At 40.6% G+C, this 20,814-nt stretch overlaps 2 protein-coding genes across 2 annotated transcripts; one reads left to right on the top strand and one right to left on the bottom strand.

The window, feature by feature from the left end:
- Nucleotides 1–1,391: 1,391 nt before the first annotated feature.
- LOC117819102 (cyclin-O protein A) lies at nt 1,392–5,867 on the bottom strand. Its single transcript, XM_034692327.1, has 4 exons — nt 5,653–5,867; nt 2,970–3,575; nt 2,303–2,488; nt 1,392–2,231 (listed from the first exon to the last, which is right to left on the bottom strand). Exons 2-4 carry the CDS (start codon nt 3,300–3,302, stop codon nt 1,698–1,700), a joined length of 1,053 nt encoding a protein of 350 aa, XP_034548218.1. The 5' UTR covers nt 3,303–3,575; nt 5,653–5,867; the 3' UTR covers nt 1,392–1,697.
- tut7 (terminal uridylyl transferase 7) lies at nt 5,089–20,567 on the top strand. The gene is made up of 29 exons (XM_034692325.1): nt 5,089–5,214; nt 6,472–6,925; nt 7,206–7,360; nt 7,680–7,796; nt 7,908–8,085; nt 8,244–8,332; nt 8,634–8,685; nt 8,806–8,875; nt 9,102–9,228; nt 9,341–9,460; nt 9,576–9,710; nt 11,286–11,463; nt 11,679–12,352; nt 12,515–12,665; nt 13,312–13,398; nt 13,559–13,659; nt 13,792–13,849; nt 15,004–15,107; nt 15,196–15,285; nt 15,395–15,508; nt 15,719–15,796; nt 15,890–16,067; nt 16,415–16,462; nt 16,561–16,652; nt 16,741–16,856; nt 16,944–17,140; nt 18,205–18,278; nt 18,367–18,433; nt 18,861–20,567. The coding sequence occupies exons 2-29, from the start codon at nt 6,490–6,492 to the stop codon at nt 18,917–18,919; spliced, it is 3,945 nt and encodes a 1,314-aa protein (XP_034548216.1). The 5' UTR covers nt 5,089–5,214; nt 6,472–6,489; the 3' UTR covers nt 18,920–20,567.
- Nucleotides 20,568–20,814: the final 247 nt, after the last annotated feature.

Genomic DNA, 20,814 nt, shown 5'->3' with positions numbered 1-20,814 from the left:
TGCTTTATGAAATCAAGCACTTTTTTTACAGACCCGACAATCAAGACTGATTGTAATATCTCACTTCAATGTCAATATTACTTTTTCATACGGTGATATTATCCAGTGTGTCATTTCTTCCCAACTGTGCGTAAAATATTTACCCAAATTGGGTCAAGGCTTGTTGCCACATTCAGCGTGAGGAAAAGGAAAAGGGTAATTAAAGCTGACAGCTCAGTAAACACTGGTGACAAATGCCTCGATTAGTAAACAAACATCCCTAAGCCTTGTTGGCCCTTAACGCTGAATGCACCTGTGTGGTCGACACCGTGTCAGCAGGTCGAGATGCCACGCGTAATGGATTATCCGAGAAAGGTTCTCAGTGGAGCGGGCTGTGTTGGCACAGTTCAGTTGCAAATAGCAATGTAACAGATAGTAACGATGTGGGTAAACTGACCTCCATGCAAACCGCTACAATGGGCTGTAAGCCAATAAAATCAACAGTGAGAAAAGTGTTTATGGTATTAACTCTTAAGAGTGCTTCAGTGGCCTCACTATAAGATTTATGCTAATAGGAACACATTTTATACTTTATTTACAAAGTACTAGTAAAAATAGCGACAAATAAGCCTGAAAGCATTGCCTCATCTGTTTTTTAACAATCCAACAGAGCTTTCATTATGTTATGAAGTCTTAACACTGCAGTAAAAACATACATTTATGTGTGACTAGAAATTGGAAATCTCTGCTGTGCAAACACAATCTGAAAGAAACTGCCCAGAAAGAAAACTTTTAAATGTGTTGCATGGTCTCTTATGTATGCAGGGGTGTGTGCAGACTTTTTGGACTGCAATGGTCCAGTTGAGGAACTGGCTCATGTAGGGCAGGGAATGAAGCATGCACACATACATTGAATGTATAGCATATATTTACCCTTACTGCTTCTACTAATCATGTTGTGCATATTATGTTTTTGAGGGTTAGACAGTGTGCGACAGTTTGCTTGCAAGTCATGATGGGCTAATTCCTCTCATATGCACATGTCGTATGAAATGGATGAGCAATTTTCTTTCAACAATAGAATATGTGCTACATTTAAATACAAAGAAAGCTGCTTGCAACCTGAAGCAATGCAGCCCAAATAGTCGATTTGTCTTAAGTACCGCCTCTGAGAAGGCAAATAGCTAATCATAGTTTTGGATTTCTGAGTAGGTCAATCAGATTTTAAGGGGCTGGCTGCCCCTCTGGATGCGCCTCTGTATGTATGCCAGTATCTCATTGGCACTGAGCAGGAAAATCAATCATCACAAGTTTCAATCATGGTCTACATTTGATTACCCATTCAGACACCAACACACACTTAATGACTGATCATTTAATTCAATATAAAAGAATCAACTCAATACAGCATTTTTCATGTTCCTTCATTAAAAAACAGTTTCCACAGTTACAGAAAGTTTCAGCAACACAGTGCATAATCAGCAAAAAGTGGCTTTGGTAATATGGTAAACAATAATCCACTTATATAAATATGAAACAATTATGCTACGTTGTAAAATATTCAGTGGTTGCAACCAACTGATTTTCTGAGGTATACATGAAGTTTAAATATACATAAACAACAGGATCAACTTTTAAACATCAATCCTAGGGTGTAACGCCTACAAAAGGAGTTGAATTTGGCATTTTGTTAACATCTAAACATTGCAAACGTTTAGCTATATCACATCCAATGCCTCCTGGTTTAATGACACCAACAATTTCAGGCTGTCTTTGCATTCCTGGGCCAGAGTGTGGTTGAATGCAGCTTTTTGGATGCATAGTTCATCTTTAAAACTTTCCCACTGATCTTCCTGTGACTGGATATTTGCATGCTGAACAAGCCCTTGTTCGCTTTTCAGTAACTCACCGGCCAGCCTCAGTGCACAACCAGCAGTCAGAGATGGAGGGTATTTATTGAAAGCATAGTCTGCCAGGCTCAACTCACACACTTTTTGTGCAAGGCTGCTGCACAGCCCAGGTTTCTTTGTGTCTGGAGTCATTTTTTCAAACCTGTCACCAGCTGCACAGGAAAGCTGGGCAGCCTTGATGCAGTTGGTGTAATAGTCAAGGAAAAAGGCCAGGGTGGGTGCAGAGAGGCGGAAGTTGAGACGCAGGAGGATGAGACACTCCAGGTTACAGAGCTGCTCTTTAGTGAAGGCGTCACAGCAGAAAGACAGGAGATGGCTTATCCGGGGTGAACCCACCTCCACCTTAAGAGATAGTGAGTTAAACTGGTGTAATACAAAGATATAAATGATCTTATCCTGAAGCATGTGCCCACCTGTTTACTGGCCAGGAGGAGGGCAGTGACCCCCAGGAGCTGGAAACAGTCAGCAGCTACCGGTGTGGATACCAGAAACCGGTCCATGATGTTCACAGCCAGACAGCAGCACTCAAAGGACAGACGGAAATGTTTGTGCACAGGGATGAGCCAGCTGACCAGCTTACACCGAGCCTCTGCAGACAACTGAAAATCAAACCCATAATCATTAGGGCAGAAGATCTGAAATTATAGATGAAAAAATACAGTTTTAGTGGCCCTTTCTTAAAGAAAGCATAAAGCTGTCCCTTCTGAGTGCACTAGAGATAAATCACACCTTTTCTTTAGCCTGCTATGTCCCACTTCTATCTCATGTAGGCAATAGTTTTTGTGTCAATTGCATTACAGAGGATAAAATCATGTGAGGATAAAATGAGAGACAGGCAATTAAAGCTATTCTCATATTTTCAACTGTTTGATGCAGGAACTTGTAAGAATGCAACAAAACAATACTGCTCTTATCATGTCCTGAGTAAAATTAACAACACGTTTATATTTTGGTTGATGCTGTCTGAATTCATTAAAAACATCTTTAAAATGTTATGATGTGAGATTCCAGTGCTGTTTAGGTTACACTGAGAACCTGGGAACATGCAGGGTGTGACTGTTCAAGTGTCTCATAGCCTACTTGTGGCTGGCGTGCCAGGCTCTTGCACGGCTCCTCTCTCTCCCTCTGAATCTTGTAACCGATGTCTCCGTACTGCAGGTACCAGGTGGACAGCTCTCCTACAGGCGGGTCGTCTGAACGGAGGGGAGACACGTCTATTCGAAGTGGGGATGAAGTCAGCGAGGATCCCAAGTCTTCTTCGAAACCGGAGTCACTCATCTTCGACTTAAGTTTCTGCTTTCTGTATCGGACAGTAGGGCGCTGTCGGACCGGTGTGACCGCCTCTGTTGGGGTCGTCCTTCTCCGTTTGTAAACAGTCCCTGAGCCACATTCACCGTCCTCAAATGACACCATCTCCGTAAACTACTTTCCACTGCAGCCTGTCTGCACACAGACCACTAGTTCTCCAGCAGTGTGTTACTGAAGTCTTGTTGACTGGATGTGGGCTGAGAGCTGGTGAGGGGAGCTCCGTCCGATGACGTCACTTTCCCGGGGTCTACCCCGCTCGTGCAGCACACCTTTCTTCCGTAGCCCTGGCAACCGAGGCTAAACATAATTTGTCCCATGTTCGAAGTAATTAGTCCAAAACCTTGAACCATATGTTACCGGCACTGTCTGTGGGCCTGACTAGAAGAGAAAATAAAAACACGAGACATATCAAAAAGGTGTGGGAATTATGTTTTCAAAGTAAAAGTCAGGCACATTTGTCAGTGAAAGCACGATGTTTTATTGGTGCTTCATCAGTAGTCATTATGTCAAATTCCTGAGTCTATTTATCAGGGGCGTCAAACTAATTTCAGTTCAGGGGCCACATATAGCCCAAGTTGATCTGAAGTGAGCAGGACCAGTAAAATCATAACATAATGACCTATAAATAATGAAAACTCCAAAAATTTCCCTTTGTTTTATTGCCAAAAAAGTGCATGTACATTCTCAAAATGTTCACATTTAATGAATTATCTTTCTACAAAAACAGCTTTTGTATTTTTTGCCTTGATGAGTCTCATAGTGGGGCTGAATATTTTACTCTTAAAGCACTCAAACCTGCTGCAAACACACCAAACACACAGGTTACCTATTCACCTGACACATATTGTAATGTTTACATCAAAAGAACAGAGAGATTATAATAAAGAAGGTAAAGCTGATTATTTTGGACCCCTCCGCTCCAGCATGAACAGTTTGCTTGCTGGACAGTGTTGAATGCAGGGGTAGTGCTAATGTAAGTAGTTACTGGATCGTCTAATAGTGCTCTAAAAAGTCTTAATGAATCTCAACTGGGTTTTTCAAACAGCAAGTAGTCTATTTTCTCACTTTGAGAAAAAAAAGTCCTGGAGGAAAAGCTCTGTTCAGGTGCGTTCCTTCAGCACTATGATTTTATGAGAGGACACATTTGAAACAGTAGTCACTTTTATTGAAAATTTGCAGTTAATGTCTCTGTATTTTTTTCACTTTACAAAGATTGTTCCCCGGGCCGGATTGGAACCTCTAGCGGGCCGATTTTGGCCCACTGGCCGCATGTTTGACACCCTTGCTATATATGTAAGACTGACATCAACTTATTTTCACTGTCGATTTATCTGATGTTTATTTCTCAATTAATCAGGGATATTATTTGGGACATGGTGGTGTAAGAAAATGGTGGGATCCTTAGGCAGCATAGTTGAATTTCTTATTCTATCCACAACAGTTTGACTCAAAGTAATTGACAAGTAGACTATATGGTTAATCGGTACAGCGCTGATACGCCGATATGTGAATATTCAGGCTAAATAAAAATCGCTAAACGTGGATATTTCACGTGTCTAAGCGTATTCCACACTTTAAAAACGAAACGTAATATTTCGGGTGTACACGTTTAGAATTGAGCAGTTGACTTGTAAATGAAAATATGCGGCTGCTATTATGCAAAATGAGGAAACTAAAAATAGAAACATAAAAACTGATGGGTGGAGCAGGTTATGTCATTGTTCCCACTCAGGATAGCTCCAATTTCAGTTACATGTTTTTAACTAGTCTTGCGTCAGTCACCATCTTAGTGCGATTCACCATCATTCGACTATAGTTCATAATAAAGAAGCATTTAGTCTGTAAATCAGAGTATCTGTGATCTATGTCTGTGGTGTGTTTCTGCGGTGGGCGGAACTTAAACTCTGACGGCTACAAAACAGCAGCTCCTCCGTCACCTTTCAAACTCCAGAGCAGCGATCATGACAAGTCAGACCTGAACACGGCTTCAACTATGCTCTCTGTCCACTTACTAAAGGTATGTCAACTATTTCAGGAATCTGTGTGCAAAAATGAGCTCTGTTTTTGTGTATGTAGTTTAACTGAATCTGCAAATTCAAGAAAAACTACAAAACAAACATGAACGCGAGCCGCTGCTAGCTCTCAGCTAGCTAGCTGTTAGCTGTCATAGATAACAAGCTACATGTAGCTTACAGCACGATGGTGAGCAGAGGGCCGACGTAAACTGAGGTTATTCTCCCTCTTTTATTGAAGGCCGAGAGGTTCGTAGGAGGAAGAGTTACAGACCGTGAACCTAAGAAAGAGGAAGCACTGACGGTGGAGGAAAATCAATCTGCAGAAGCTAGCCAGCTAGCTCATGCTAACACCATGCCACAACAAGCTCCAAGAGTCAGCTCAGTGTAATGCTTATGTTACAGTCATATAGGTAACTTTAGGAGATGTGTTTGAACCTTACCAATCACCGGGATCCACCTGACTGTGATGTTATTTCAGGATAAGTGTGGTAACACGAGGAGGACCAGTGTGAACGCTGTTTTTCAGAAGTTGTTTAGCTAAGAGTTGTCACCGTCCAGATCTAATAAAGGTCAGCCATCGGCAGAATCTTTACTATAACTCGTCGTGTTGCACAAAATAGACAACTACAGTCAACTACATCGTCAGCTAACTAAAGAGGACTCCTTGTGTAAGATTGTGAATGTCTTATTACAGTTCAAAGTACCTTTATAGTTACACGATAAGTTATCGAAGCTGTGAGTTGCAGCTGCAGCAACTGAAAATTTAACAATTCAAAGGCAAATAAATGACATGATAAACCCTCTGCAGATTAATGTGATTGCTCATCGATGTTTCAGTGAACACTGTAACTATAATGTGAATGCTATTGTAAGGTGAGATTTATTTTGGTCTAAGTCTCACCAAATAGTCCTTATTTAATTCTAAGTGTATTTGCATCATTGAGTTCTTTAATGAAGTTCAAAAGACTTCTATTTCATATATTGCACTGCCTCTTTATGGTTGCTCAGGGTGATATGGTTTTGAGTTGAAGTGAAGGTGTCACATGAGTTCAATGTGCTGTTGTCGAATGTGGATGAAGAGTCATTAAAGGCATCACGATGCACAGTAGAAGTTGTCCCGTACTCTGTCTTCCCAACAGCCCTCAAGTATAATTAATTAAGTTTCTAGTAAACACTGTTGAAGTTTAACAGTTCAGAAGAGAAACTTAAACAAGTTACGGCAAAGTTATTTACAAACTAACTGAAATTTCATCCCTCAGTTTTAGAATCGAAGAGTTATGGAAAACTCTGGCAGGCCGTACCGGGCTAGGCAAGGCTGGGAGAGAGGAGCAACTGTGGACAAGGCAGAAAGCTGGAGGATCCCAGACCACGGACGAGGACAGAACTTCAGATCAGATGGAGGTCAGCAGGGCAGGAACCCAGGCGGGCCATACCGGGCCAGCCCCAAGAGGGGTGGGCAGGGGCCCATGAGCTACTCCCCTGGTGGATTCAGGGGAGGTCACAGCCCTTTGCAAAACGATGAACTGCGGTGGTATGCTGGTCCTGGGAGCAGTGGTGGAAATCGAGAGGATAGCTGGAGAGAACGCTCCCAGCAGCAGCAGCAGCAGCAGCAGCAGCCGCCGCACTGGAGGAGGAGTACCCAGGGAGAAGGTCCAAAGGAGGACAGGGAGCAAGGGAGGAGAGAGGACAGTGATGGTGGTCCTAATAAATCAGGTGAGGACCTGGAAATTAGACTATAGAAAAATTGGAACACTTCTAAGGACTGTCATCATTTAACAAAAGCCCAAGGCCACCTGTCAAAGGTGGTAATCTTTGAAGATATTTCTCAAGGATGTGGGCTGCTGCATATCTAAGCCTAGTTTAATCTCGACAGTAGGAACTGTCTGCACTCGACCATCTAGGACATGAACACACAACTGATTAACTCTACCTTCAATAAACGCAGTAAGCAAACTTTTGACACTTTGTTGTTTTGAATCTTTTTGTTCCAAAGGGAAAAGACGAAGAAACAGAAACAACAACAAGAAGAAGCCTTTTGCTGAAGAGAACCAGGGCCATGAAGAGTCCACACTCTCAGCCACTGAGCTGCGCAGCCTCCAGCAGACAGAGAGGCGGCTTAACAAGGAAGAGATATACCCCCTGAAGAAGGTATATTATGTGCACTGGCTTTAGAGATAATTTAATCTCTTGAATTGTTGTGAAAAAAAACAGACAATTTTAAAAGAAATGCTGGTTCTATGCTCTCAAATGTAAAAACGTTCTGCTTCTGGTGTTCAGCAAACACTAACCCACTAATTATGAAAATGACTCTTAAGTTGCTCCATCTCTTATTAGCGCAGATATTAAATGTTACATCTCTGATAAGAGTCAGTTAGTGATATAGAAGATGAACAGCAGCTGACTTAACACCTGTGAAGTCTTCATGTTGTCTGAGATCTGTTCTTCCTTCTTGTTTAACTTGATTCAGAGACCCCAAAGCAACCCTGCGGCAGTGTACACCTGTGCTCTGTGCGACGTTCTCCTGGAATCTGTGTCTGATGCTTACAGGCATATCAGAGACAAACGGCACAAGAGGAGGGCCAGGGTGAGAACCGGTCTTATTATGCAAGTCTCCATCAAAACCATAACAGTAAATGTTCTTACCCAGATGATACTATGATGTCACTGATTATCCTGTGTGTGTTTGTGTTTCCAGGAGAGGCAGGAGCAAGTGATGCTGACAGAGATTCTGCCTCCTGGTCCGGAGCTGATCATAGCAGTGAGCGCTGCGCTCGAAGCGGTCGTCCAAGAACACGGGATGAGTGATCAAGATGTCGAGAAGAGACAAAGTGTTGTCTCCGTCATGCAAGACCTTCTTCTGTCCGTCCTGCCCGGTGAGTCGCTCACTGAAGGAGACGTGGCCTGAATTTCTCCTGATGGTGATATTGCTTTGTTGAACACAGGCTGCTTCTTCTTCACATCACTTCATTATCCTGTGAGTGATGTTGTGATTCTAACGACTTTATCTCCTCTCTATTTCTGTCACCTATAGAGATCAGGCTCAGGCTTTATGGATCATCTTGCACTAAGTTTGGATTTAAGGATTCCGATGTCAACATTGACATTCAGTATCCCCCTCATGTGAGTAGCCCAGTGTGAGTTCTGTGGTGTGAATACTGTTGGGTTTATTCTTTTTTACTCTCTTAAAAAATGAAAACATTTAAAAAATAGCTTATAGACAACATGCAACATGTCTGATATGACTTAAAAGTAACCTTTTTAAAAGAAAAGATTGGTATTATATCACTGTAGTTGGCAAAATGTCCATTTGCCATTATTGTAAGAATTGAATATGTTTATTCTGTATTAATAAGCAGATTTGCTCTTAATATTGTAGTCATGTTATATTGTATCAAAGTTCTGAGATGGTTTGTATCCACAGATGCATCAGCCAGACGTCTTGTTGTTGGTCAAAGAGTCTCTCTCTGCGTGCCGTGAGTCATCTTTTATTCATCTCACAGCAAGAATTTTCCTTGTTCCCCTCTAGGAAACTTTGACATGTGCTGTGGCTGTAGTCAAACCCTGAAAATGATCATTTCTTTTTGTGTCCTCAGCTTTGTTTGTGGATCTGGAAGCTGATTTTCATGCCAGGGTACCAGTGGTCATCTGCAAAGAGGAGAAAAGGTAGATCTCTCTCAAACTTGTTTACAGGGAGTGACATGTTTGCAGGTCAAATGTGATTGAGAGAAACTTTGTGATAAGTTTTATCCATTGATTCTTAAAAAAGGCTTTTTGAAATTGAAGAAAATTCAGTGAAATATAGAAGAGATTCATCCAGGGCTACATTCACACTTGCACAACAGTAGACCTCTGAAACTCTGAAAACTGAAACTGTTATTTTTCTCAACAGCGGTCTAATCTGCAAAGTCAGTGCTGGGAATGAAAACGCCTTCCAAACCACCTCCTATCTTACTGCTCTGTCCAGCCAGGAGCATCTCCTCCTCCCACTGGTTTTGGCATTCAGACACTGGGCTCGGGTATGATACTCTGTTTCCATATTAGCCAGCTAGCTAGTTTAACAGGCTCAGTGGGAAAAAATAGAAACATCACATTTTGTTTTTAACTCTGTACTTCTTCTTTCTGCTTCAGATCTGTGAGGTTGACCGTGCAGAGGAAGGCGGGCTGCCTCCGTACGTCTTTGCCCTCATGGTGATCTTCTTTTTACAGCAGCGCAAAGAGGCCCTCTTGCCCCCATATCTGACACAAGAGGTGTGTTTTGATTCATACATTTCTGAAACAATATTTGAGGTGTTATTTTTGGTATCTGTCCCTTGTATTTGTTTTCAAATGAGGTTAATCAAATCATCTGATTGTCTTCTTTTAGGTGAAGGTGTTTTCACTCAGCAGGCTGTCAGACTTCAATCTCACTCATGTGGAGGACGGATCTGTACACTGGACATATGCTCCCTCCTCCAAAGAATCCTCACAGCCAGCAGAGGGCTCCGCTATAAAGGGAAAGGTAATCAAATGACACTTGGGTTGTATTATATCAGAGTGGTGTGTTAGTTCTTATCATTAAAGATTTTATTTTGTTGATGTTGAATCTGTAGATGTGTTTTAGTTAACCTTATAAATTTGTTATGTTTGGGGCTGAATGATTCCTCGAATAACTTGAGTAACTCAGTAACTAGAAAGCTGCAAGGCAAATGATTTGCTTAGAGGCTTTGTTTAAATCCAGACAACTATACGGCCACTGTTTTGTGCACTGTGCATGGAATTCAGGCCATAGAACAACTCTCAGACATAAGCTGTGAATAGCCTACATGCCTAATGACCTACATTTACCAGCTGAAAAACACTGACTCAACAAATTTGATTTAGATTTGACATGGATATGCAAATTTAAAATGTATAAGTTAAACAGTTTATAATATCCTGTGAGTAATGGAGGAAAGATGTCGATTTGTAATTGTTGTTTCAACATTTATTTCCATCTATATAACCATCACAAGCAGCAGAGTCCTCATCTGTTCTCTGACTCAGTGTGGTGTAGTGTGCATTTAAAAAATGTGAAAGCCTTACAATAACCAGGTCCCTCTGTCACCTGAACTCTATGATCATCAGTAAGTGTGACATGTGGCGTTTTGGTTCAGCTCTCACTACTGACTGCTTCATGTAAAAGTTTAGATGCCGAATACAACAAGATCTCACTTTTTATCATGTATTTCAACAGTCTTAAATCGGGACCAAAATGGTTATTTTTATTTGACATTTTTCCTGCCAGACATTGTGGCTAATATATTTTGTCTACCATCTATTGAAACTGCCCCTTGTGCTCACAAAGACACACATGCAGCGGGAGCCTAAAATGCATCAATCTAATACATCTGGTATATTTTAAATTGATAGCAGTGAGCAGGGTCGGCTGGTGTAGGGCATTTCTTCAACGTGGTAGTTAAATGTGCTAAAGCCAGTCTCATGAACTTTAAGTATGGTACTTATTCAGGCTTGGAAATAAGACAAGATAACAACAGGAAAATATTTATGGTTACAGCAGTAAAGGTGAAATTACATTTAATAAACATTGCTGAGCATGCAACTTTTTAGATTAGATTACTCCATTAATCATCAGAATAATCAATAGAATACTCATTTACTAAAATAATGGATTACTGCAGCTCTAGTTAAATTCAGTCTTTCAAAATACACTGAAACTAAAATACAATAAGGGTTTCATCAAATAGTTGTGAAGAAAATATAAGTGCTGATTTTTAAAAGAGGCAAAGTGGGTCAACAGTCAAACAGTCGGGTTTGCGATTATATAAAATAGTGAAGTTATTAATTAATTATATATATATATATATATATATATATATATAATATATATATATATATATATATATATATATAATATATATATATATATATATATATATATATATATATATATATATATATATATATATATATATATATATATATATATATATATATATATATATATATATATATATATATATATATATATATATATATATAAACCTTCTGTCCAACTGAAATCTGAAAGTTTAAGCTGTTTTGTGTTTCTTTTCAGGTTCGGCTTACGTTTCTGAGTCCCCGTCCACCTGTAGAAGTCGGACTCCTCTGGGTCGAAATGCTTCGCTTTTACGCTCTGGAGTTCAACATAGCTGACAATGTGATCAGTGTGCGAACGAGTACTGTCCTCTCCAGAGAGTTGAAAGACTGGCCAAAGAAACGCATCGCTGTCGAGGGTCAGAAAATGTCTCTATTTTATGAACTCAAAAGTTTTTCTTGATTACAGAGATAAAAGGAAAATATCACACAAAAAAATCGCCATGCATCAAGAGAGCTAAGCATGAACTTTTAACTGTAGGGGGGTTGCTATTTTACTACCAGGCCAAACCAGCGCCCTACAATCTTGCATACATTGTTTAAATCTGACAAATGTTCCTATTTCTTTTTTCAGATCCCTTTGCTGTGAAGAGAAATGTGGCCCGCACAGTGAACAGTCAGCAAATGTTCGAGTACATCATCCACTGCCTCAAAACCACATACAAGTATTTTGCACTGCCGCTCAACACGCCAGCTGATGGCCAAAAGACCCGGGCCCAGCATGGAGCCGTTAAAGGGGCAAATGCTCAGGCTTCAAATGAAGAAGTCCTTTCAGATTTCAGTCAACTCAGTATTCAGTCCAAACCTAAAGCTGTAGAAAATGGTCCTGAAGACTCTGATTGCATTATTGAGGAAGAGGAGGAGGTTGAAGAATACAGTGACTCAGATGAAGAGAGAGAGAAGGAAAAAGTGGACCTGGGCAAAAGCAGTCTCTCTGAGGATGAGGACGAGGAGGATGAGAACGCTGATGTGGACATGCATAACAGACAACACTTGGACAGCTTCACCACAGAGGACGAGGACATCTTCCCCGTGGATGAGATCTCGGGGGAGGAGCTTTTGTCGGATGAGGAGGGGCCAGATTTGGACACACCTGGTTCAATGGATGAGGAAGAGGAGGAAGAGGAGGAAAATGTTTTGCCTGCAACTTCAGAGAGTGCAAGTAAAGATGAGAGTGCAGAAAATAAGAACCAAAAACAGAAGAAAAAAACTTATGCATTCACAAGACAAGTGTTCACCAAAGGAAAGGTGGGTAAAGCCTCACGTGAGTTTTCACTTTAGATGCTGTTTGAATGAAACCCTTCTCTGGAAAACAATGTTTATGTCAACAACTGAATAAATGTACAATACAAGGAAGAAAAGTTGTGTTAATTTGAGGGTTAAATGTAATCAAAGTTCAATGTCTCGTAGTCCCACATGGTCGTGTGCAGCTTGTGCAAGCGTGACGGACATCTGAAGAAAGACTGCCCGGAAGACTTCAAGAAAGTGCAGCTGGATCCTTTACCGCCCATCACCCCAGAGTTTCTCAATGTCCTCAACAGAGTCTGTGAGCAGTGCTACAGTGAGTATTTAATGACTCTGTTAATATTTTGGGTTCTTAAATTATCATATCTGCAACAGAACAAAACAACACTGGTTTGAGGTGCAATCAATTGAATGCATCAGCAAAATCTTGTTCCTTGTTGTCAGTTGTCACCTGTTCAGGAAGCACAAAGAGAAAATCCCTGGCACAAACAATGCCCCCAAGTATCTGTATAAGGCAAAAAACTGGATTATATAAAAGGATTGAAGTCCTGCTGGAGATTATGGGTGTCTTCAAAGCTCAACACTGTTGCCCCTGTTAACACATGCCAGCACAAATCAAAACTGTGATTACAAATTAAAGCATTTTGAATCAAGATGGCAATGAATGACTTGGGATTGGAGTGGAAGGAAGTCTGGGGGATGCAGTTGTAGTTGGATTAGCAGTAGTGCCAAATGTTTGTTCACAGCTTGTTTTAATGACCTCAGTTCTACATGTAGCTGGACTCTTGGTAGCAGTAAATGAAAATAAACCCAGGTGTTTATGTGTACACATTTTGTCACATCTTTCTGGTCAGTCTCTTGTTGATCAGTATGGAGGTACAACTTTAACAAAAAGAACAATCCCAGTTTGATGAAAGTAAAATCAAGTGCATGACTCACTCGGGTATCTGTTTCCTCTCCAGCTGACTTCGCCCCAGATGAACTTGAGGTGGGGGTAAGAGAGCACATCCTTCAAGACCTGGAAACCTTCGTTAGGAGACAGTTTAATGGTGAAGAAAACCGCCCCTCGCAGCTTTTTCAGTTTTTAATGATTAAACGAGCATGATCATGCAGCATTTTATTTTATCGACTCGCCCTCCAACCGTGTAGGTGACGGGTCAGAGAGCACGTTTGTGATGTAATTGACAGAACATGTATCCTCACACACAGGGGCCCGGCTTCAACTCTTTGGATCATCCAAAAATGGCTTTGGCTTCAGACAGAGTGACCTGGACATCTGTATGGTGCTGGAGGGGCAGGAGACCATCGATGTGAGTTATAGATTTATCGTATTCAAAAGTCTTTAAGTTTTGAGAATTAGTGTTAATTAACCATCTCATTTTGGACAATTATTGTTACACTTTAAAAAAAAATGTCACCTATTAAATGCATTTCTTCCACAGGATGTCGACTGTATCAACATCATTGAAGGCTTGGCGAGACTGTTAAAGAAACACCCAGGTCAGTAATAACATAAGGCTGTTTTTGTTCAGCCCTTGGTAATAATAAACTGTATTTATTTTGATGTATTCAGATCTCTTTTGGCTCATTGATTGATATTGTCTGTCAGGTTAGGCAGCCCCAAAAATACTTCACAATCTCTACAGCACTTTAAATGTTAGCTTAGTTTCTACCCCAAAAACAGATCTGTATACAGATTCAAACAATATGTGCAATAGATAATCTGTCTTTCATATACATCTGTTGACTCACATGATATCCTTGATATTATGTGTATAGGCTACATATACTTATTAACTTATTTACCAAGAATGCTCATGCCAGTGTATTCCCTGTTTCTGGGTGAACTATCAAATAATGTCATACCATCAGCCAAAAATCTTGGTGGGATTTTTGATTAGAATTTGTGTTTTGAGCCACAGGTGAAAAAAGTTGTCCAGTCTTGTTTTTCTCAGCTCAGAGATCACAGATCTCCAGAAACGTATTCATGCCTTCATATCCTCCCGTCTCGATTACTGTAATTCCCTTTACACGTCTTAGTCAAAAATCAATCCACTGTCTTCAAACAGTTCAGGAGCTCGTCTTTTAACAGGAACTAAAACATGTGCCCACATCACCCCCATTTTAGCTCATCTACACTGGCTGCCTGTTGATTCTAAGAGTATTTTATTGACTTTTAAAGCCCTACATGGACTTGCCCCTCTATATATCTCTGAGCTTTTATCCCCCTACAAACCTGATCGCAGTCTGAGCTCCTCTGGCAGTGCTCTGGTAGCTGTTCCAAGGATCCGACTGAAAACCAAAGGGGATGGGGCGTTTTCAGTCAGAGCTCCCTACACTCTGGAACAGCCTGCCAGAGGAGATCAGACTTGCAGAGTCAGTGACTTGTTTTATGTCATTACTGAAGACACAGTTGTACAGGAAAGCTTTTATTGTGTGATTTTATTTAATTTTGGCTCTGATTTTAAGGGTCTGTTTTATAAGTTAGTGTGGTTTTTAAGCTTTTATTTCATTTCATTTTTATTTGCTTCATTTTGCTTTGCACTTCTTGTTTTTATTGCCCACTGTAAAGCACTTTGTTACTTGTACTGAAAAGTGCTATATAAATAAAGTATTATTATTATTATTATTATTAACCTGCACCCCATCACCAGGCCTGAAAAACATCCTGCCAATCACAACAGCCAAGGTACCCATCGTGAAGTTTTACCATGTTCGCACCGGTCTGGAGGGAGACATCAGCCTCTACAACACTCTGGTACAGCTTTCTCTCTCTCTATTGTCTTTTTTAACAAATCATTTTATCTGAAATTGTTCGTACTCAAACAGAAAGTTCTTCCTTTTAGGCTCTGCACAACACACACCTGCTGGCTTCTTATGCTGCTATCGACTGGAGAGTGAAGATCCTCTGTTATGTTATGAAGGTTTTTGCCAAGGTAAGAATGCTTGTAAACTAACAGCTAAGGTAACTTTGTATGTCCATGGTCTCAGACATTCATATTTTACTTTCATCATATTGCCTAACTGATTTTTATCTGATTTCAGATGTGTGATATTGGCGATGCTTCACGTGGCAGCCTCTCATCCTACGCGTACACCCTCATGGTGCTGTTCTTCCTCCAGCAGAGAAACCCACCGGTCATCCCCGTGCTGCAAGAGGTACCAATGACACGTCTGGGGAACAAAACTCCAGCTTAATCGTTTATTCACTTTTCCATTATTTTAAATCTTAGTTTTTGAAATGTTATCAAATGCAGAAGCGGGATAGTGGTTTCTCCGGCAGCCCTCTTTATGTTCTCTGTAATTATACAGAGCATAGACAAACATGTTAAGACTTCATGAACAAACTGCTGTGTGTTTGTGAAACAGATTTATGACGGAAAGGAGAAGCCTGAGACTGAAGTTGACAGCTGGAACGTGTACTTCTTTGATGATTTAAAAACACTGGTGAGCATCTCATGTTCAAACATATTTATGAATACGTAAGCATATCACGCAGAGTCTTCCTAACGTGTCGATCTCTCCTCCTTCCCCCTGCAGCCCAGCCGCTGGCCCGAGTTCAGGACAAACTCAGAGACTGTGGGGGAGCTGTGGCTTGGCCTGCTCCGCTTCTACACAGAGGACTTTGATTTCAGGGAGCATGTTATTTGCATCCGACAGCACAGCCGCCTCACCACCTTCAACAAGCAGTGGACGTCCAAATACATCGTCATTGAAGGTCAGCTCGTACGACACACTCAGGGTCAAGACTGGGAGGATTTTAAAAACAAAGAAGTTCAAATTGTGGAAGAATTTTGTGACAAAGTTTAGAGTTTGGATTGAAAATAACTTAATTCACTTTTTAAAATGTGTACTGTTACATGAAATAAGATCCTAATGACCCATTTTAGGTTATTGCAGATTTGGGTTTTCAGTTGCTCCAACAACACGGCTGCTTAATTTGTTCTCCTGGCACTTTTAAGACCATAACATGCTGCTTTTATAAACATTTCTTTAAATTAATGTGGACTATGTATGGCTGTATGGTTAAATTGTGTTCTTTTTGCTTCTCTGCTCACATTACAGATCCCTTTGACTTGAACCATAATCTCGGTGCTGGTCTGTCCAGGAAAAGTAAGACTCTTTCTGTCTGTTTTATCCCTTCTCTAATGGCGCCTATATTTATTTCCTCAACTTTCTTTTTATAATGTTATTTTATGTGATCCAAACAGTGACAAACTTCATCATGAAGGCTTTTATCAACGGCCGGACAGTGTTTGGGACACCAGTCAGAGCCTTCCCTCCTGTGTACCCCAGTCCGATGGTCGGTACATGCTCCCTAAACCCATCATTAGCATATTGCAGTGGCATTTTTCAAGCATTGACGTTGTGGTTTGTCTTTAATGTCCCAGGAGTATTTCTTTGATCCTGAAGTCCTAACTGAGGGAGAAGTGGCTCCGAATGACCGCTGCTGCCGCATCTGTGGCAAGATCGGCCACTTCATGAAGGACTGCCCCATGCGCAAGAAGTAGGCAAACTCGCAGAACATGTCAGAATGAGTCACAGTATTTGCTTTAAGTTCACCGTGTCTGAGTCTACGTGTTTTGTGATCTAGATCCAAGTATAGAAGGGACTCTGAGAAAAGACCTGAACACCTGCGGGACAGAGTGGACGGAGAGGACGGCATGGATCAGGTCCGACACAAGAGTGATCACTGGAGGAAAAGAGATGCACCGGAGTTGCGCTGCTGCTACCTGTGTGGATCAAGTGCCCACATTAAGAAGGACTGTCAGCTGTACAGAAGCCCTGCAGGTTCTGTTTCTTGTTTTACCTTTTTCCATACACATTCAGTGTTTCCCCTACCATTATACTGGGGGGGCAGGGCGCCCCCCCCCCAACAGCGCCCCTGCCCCCCTTCGAAGTTCAGTAAATTTTATTTTCTATATAGCGCCAGATCACAGCAGAATTAATTCAGGGTTACTCGTCTTATAGATCAGGTCTTAAACTTTTTATTTTATTAAACAGACTAAATATCCTTATGTTATTTATCTTATTTAGGCTACATGACAGGATGTGGCAGAGTTCTCCCCTGATGCGCGCAAACACACACACATCACAACACAATGATACGATAAATGTTCATCAACAACTCGTTTTTTCATGACGAAAAAGAAACCATGACGAACCTCCATGCATCTGTCTCAGTTTTGTTGATGAATTTTTACCCCCCGGTGTGCGTTAGTGACAAAAACACAACCGGGAGATGTCTGTTTAATATTTGACATTTGCAGTTTTTGCCGCGCTCACCGTAAAAAAAAGCTCAACATCTAGAGCTTGATTTAATCCAGTTTGGTGATACATCAGACACATTTAGTCAGTTTTGATCAACTCCTTGGCATCAAAGAGTGCCATGAGCTGACTGTCTGTTTAGAGTGCTTGTCACTGCAGGTGCATTCAGGGACCGTCGTAAAATGTTTTCTTTTGACTTTTTTGCAGGCTAGATTATCTAACTTAAGATATTACAAAAGCAAAAGTTTTGTGAAATGTTGACTATTTTAATACTTGGTGAAACCCTGATACCAATATCTGATTGACTACATGAATAATTTTAAAGATCGATAGATAGATTAATAGATAGTTTGTTGTGGCAAAGTCTATCTGCAACCCTCCCCCAAGGCTGTAAACCTAGGAGAAACACTGACATTGTTAAACCCCATAATGGAGATTTACTGAACTCCTTGGGAGAACTAGTTACTTTTTGTCTTGTCCTCTTATATTTTCATGCAGTATAAGTTAAATGCAGCAAGTTAATATAACGTGATGTTTGTAACATCTTGGGAAGCCAGTTGGTTTCATTTTGATCTGTCATTTGGCAGGTAACATGAGGATGGAGAACTATTCCTCACCATCCTCAGCCCACTTGAGGAATTTGAGAGAAAAAGAGAGACAGGTATGAACTCAAATGTCTGAAAGTAGAAACTACATTTGACAGATTGACACACTGCTCACCGTGGACCCTGTTGAACCTTCTTTTCTAGGGTTCACCCATACAAGAAGAGAAGAAGAAAAGAAAGCAACAAAATGTGATCCTAAGTCCACAAGCAGGTATGTTTTAATATAAAATGTTCACCTGCATCTCTCATAATTCTAATTTTGAGCAACCTGTCGTGTTTTAGGGCTGGTGATGAGCGGCATTTCGAGCAAGAAATGTTTGCAGCAGGTTCAGGTTCCTCCATCATTCTCTGGACACTTGACATTGCATTTCCTGATGTTTTGGCTAAAGTTAATCGTTCTGCTCTTGTTTTTATCGTTTGTTTTCTACACCCTCCAAGAACACATTCTGTGAGTGATATTTGTGAATCTTGTTGAAATAAAGCAGCAAAAACGCAAATACAGCTGTCAGTTTATCAGGGCAATCCACCCTGTATTGTCATTTATCCTCTGTATTTGTTGCAGTGTTAAAGTGAGGTGTAGTGCAGGTTTCGGTTTGTTTTGAAATGAATGCTAACAATCACGTCCTCCTTTGTTTCAGGAAGTTTAGCCTGCCGAAATTTGGGTCGCTCTGGTCACAGGAAAAGCCCGGTGGAATGAGCAGGAGCTGTGACTACACAGACCTCGAGGTTCCACTCCTGTCCAGGCAGAGAGCAACCAAAAGTCCAGAGATCCTTAAATCTGAACGTGACAGTCGGGCCGATGTGAGCCCGTTAAAAAGCCAAAGCCAGGACGCCTTGACTTGAAGCCAAATAGGGCCTTTTTATGTGTTTTTCCTTTTCTCCCCCTAACGCCCTCCTCCTCAGAGGAGCTTTTTAAATCTTTCATTTTAACAAGATGAGCCATTGTGCATGCCCCTCATGTCTGTGTTTACCTACACTGCCAGTCAGGTTTTTTTTAATCATTACTTTTCACAGTGTTTTGCCGATTCAGTGTGAGAAACTTTAAATAGGAAAAGAAGCAGAGAAGTGTGTAATAGGTGACAGAAACTTGGATCTTATCATCATGAGGTTTTTTGCAGATGACATAACACATTTTGGTCTTATACTTGATTCTTAAAACTTTTTGTTCGACTCATTAGCACACCAACAATTCAGACATTGTTTGTAAACACTTCAACTGTTCTGATGAATAGATGTTGCAATATACATGGTATGCTGTCTGCTATTTTTAGTAGTTCAAAGTCCATTCAATTTATACATTTGTCATCCATTTTAAACGTGCAGAAAGTCACTCTTCAGTTCACTTATTTCTCTTAAAGTTAAATGGTTTTAGGGCAAAATTGTGTTTCTTGAGATTTTACTTAATGTAAGATATTTCTTATGTAATCATTGGAAGTTTTGAATGGCAGTGTACTTTTCAGAATACCTTGAGTCACTTTTCTTTAAAATCCTCTTCAATTGGTCCTCTGCTCTGACGTCCATCAGTCCATCTCTCCTTCAGCCTACAAAGCAGCTCTTCTTACAGTATATCTCTGATTGTGTGTCTTTGTGTTGGGAAGTCTCCCTGTAGATATTTTTCCAGGATTGTAGTTTTATTTTTTGGGACTGCTGATCAACTGCTTAATTCATGGACACTTACTGCCCTCTTATTGCCTTTTTAAAGGGTGACGGACAGAACAGTAAGGCTGCAATTTGTTTGTCCTAACCTGTTTCAGTCTCCACACAATGCTAGGAAGTGTCAGAACTATTGTGCACATAGAATCAAGAGAGTTTGGCGAGAGGTGTCGTTCACACTCGGACAGAACATTTCTCAGAAACCTATAAACTGGTCCAGCTGATTGAGTACACTGCAAACACTGTTCATCTTCTCTTAAACTAGAGGTTATCTCAGTAAGTTTGTTGGAGAGGTAAATGTATTTATTTGCCACAAAGGCTTCATTTTGTTGTAATGGCGCCACAGAATGGTAGCTGCACTGTGAGGGTCCATGCCCTCGAGTTATGTTGCTGCTAGTTTGTCTCAAAGACCTGCTTATCATTTAACTTTGAATATGTACTGTCTGGCTTTATTGTTGTCCTGATATGGCTGACTTTTATTAAAAAAGAAAAAAAGTCTTGTTGATGGTATTATAATCAAACTTCTCATTTTAATGTAGCTTTGTTTTTATGCCAGCCTTTTTGCATTTCTTTTGTTTGACTCAAATTGAAGGTTTAGTTTGTTATAAAGGAACCCCGGCCCTCTCTGGAAAGGTCGGCTTGCAATCCATTTTGTGACGCAAAAAAACTCATTAAACCGAATTCAAACCCCATGATGGAGTAATTATTTGTCAAACTGTTTGTGTTCAGTCCAAGACCTGTCCACAGAGAAGTGTTTTTCATTACTATCATTTTATACAGTACCTTCAGATGGAGCTAGTAAAGTCATTTTAATCAGATTGCAGGATTTGGTGGTTTAATCATGTTTTCTCGTTAGACCATATCAGACAGTAGAATAAAACTGAGTTCATTCTTGACCTTGGATATAGTAGTTTGATGTCCAAAAAGGGTTCACTAGTA

Source organism: Notolabrus celidotus, chromosome 9 (genome assembly GCF_009762535.1).
Source record: "Notolabrus celidotus isolate fNotCel1 chromosome 9, fNotCel1.pri, whole genome shotgun sequence".
Lineage (NCBI taxonomy): Eukaryota > Metazoa > Chordata > Actinopteri > Labriformes > Labridae > Notolabrus > Notolabrus celidotus.
The sequence above is the reverse complement of the archived record's forward strand: the minus strand, read 5'-3'. Positions and strand labels throughout refer to the sequence as shown.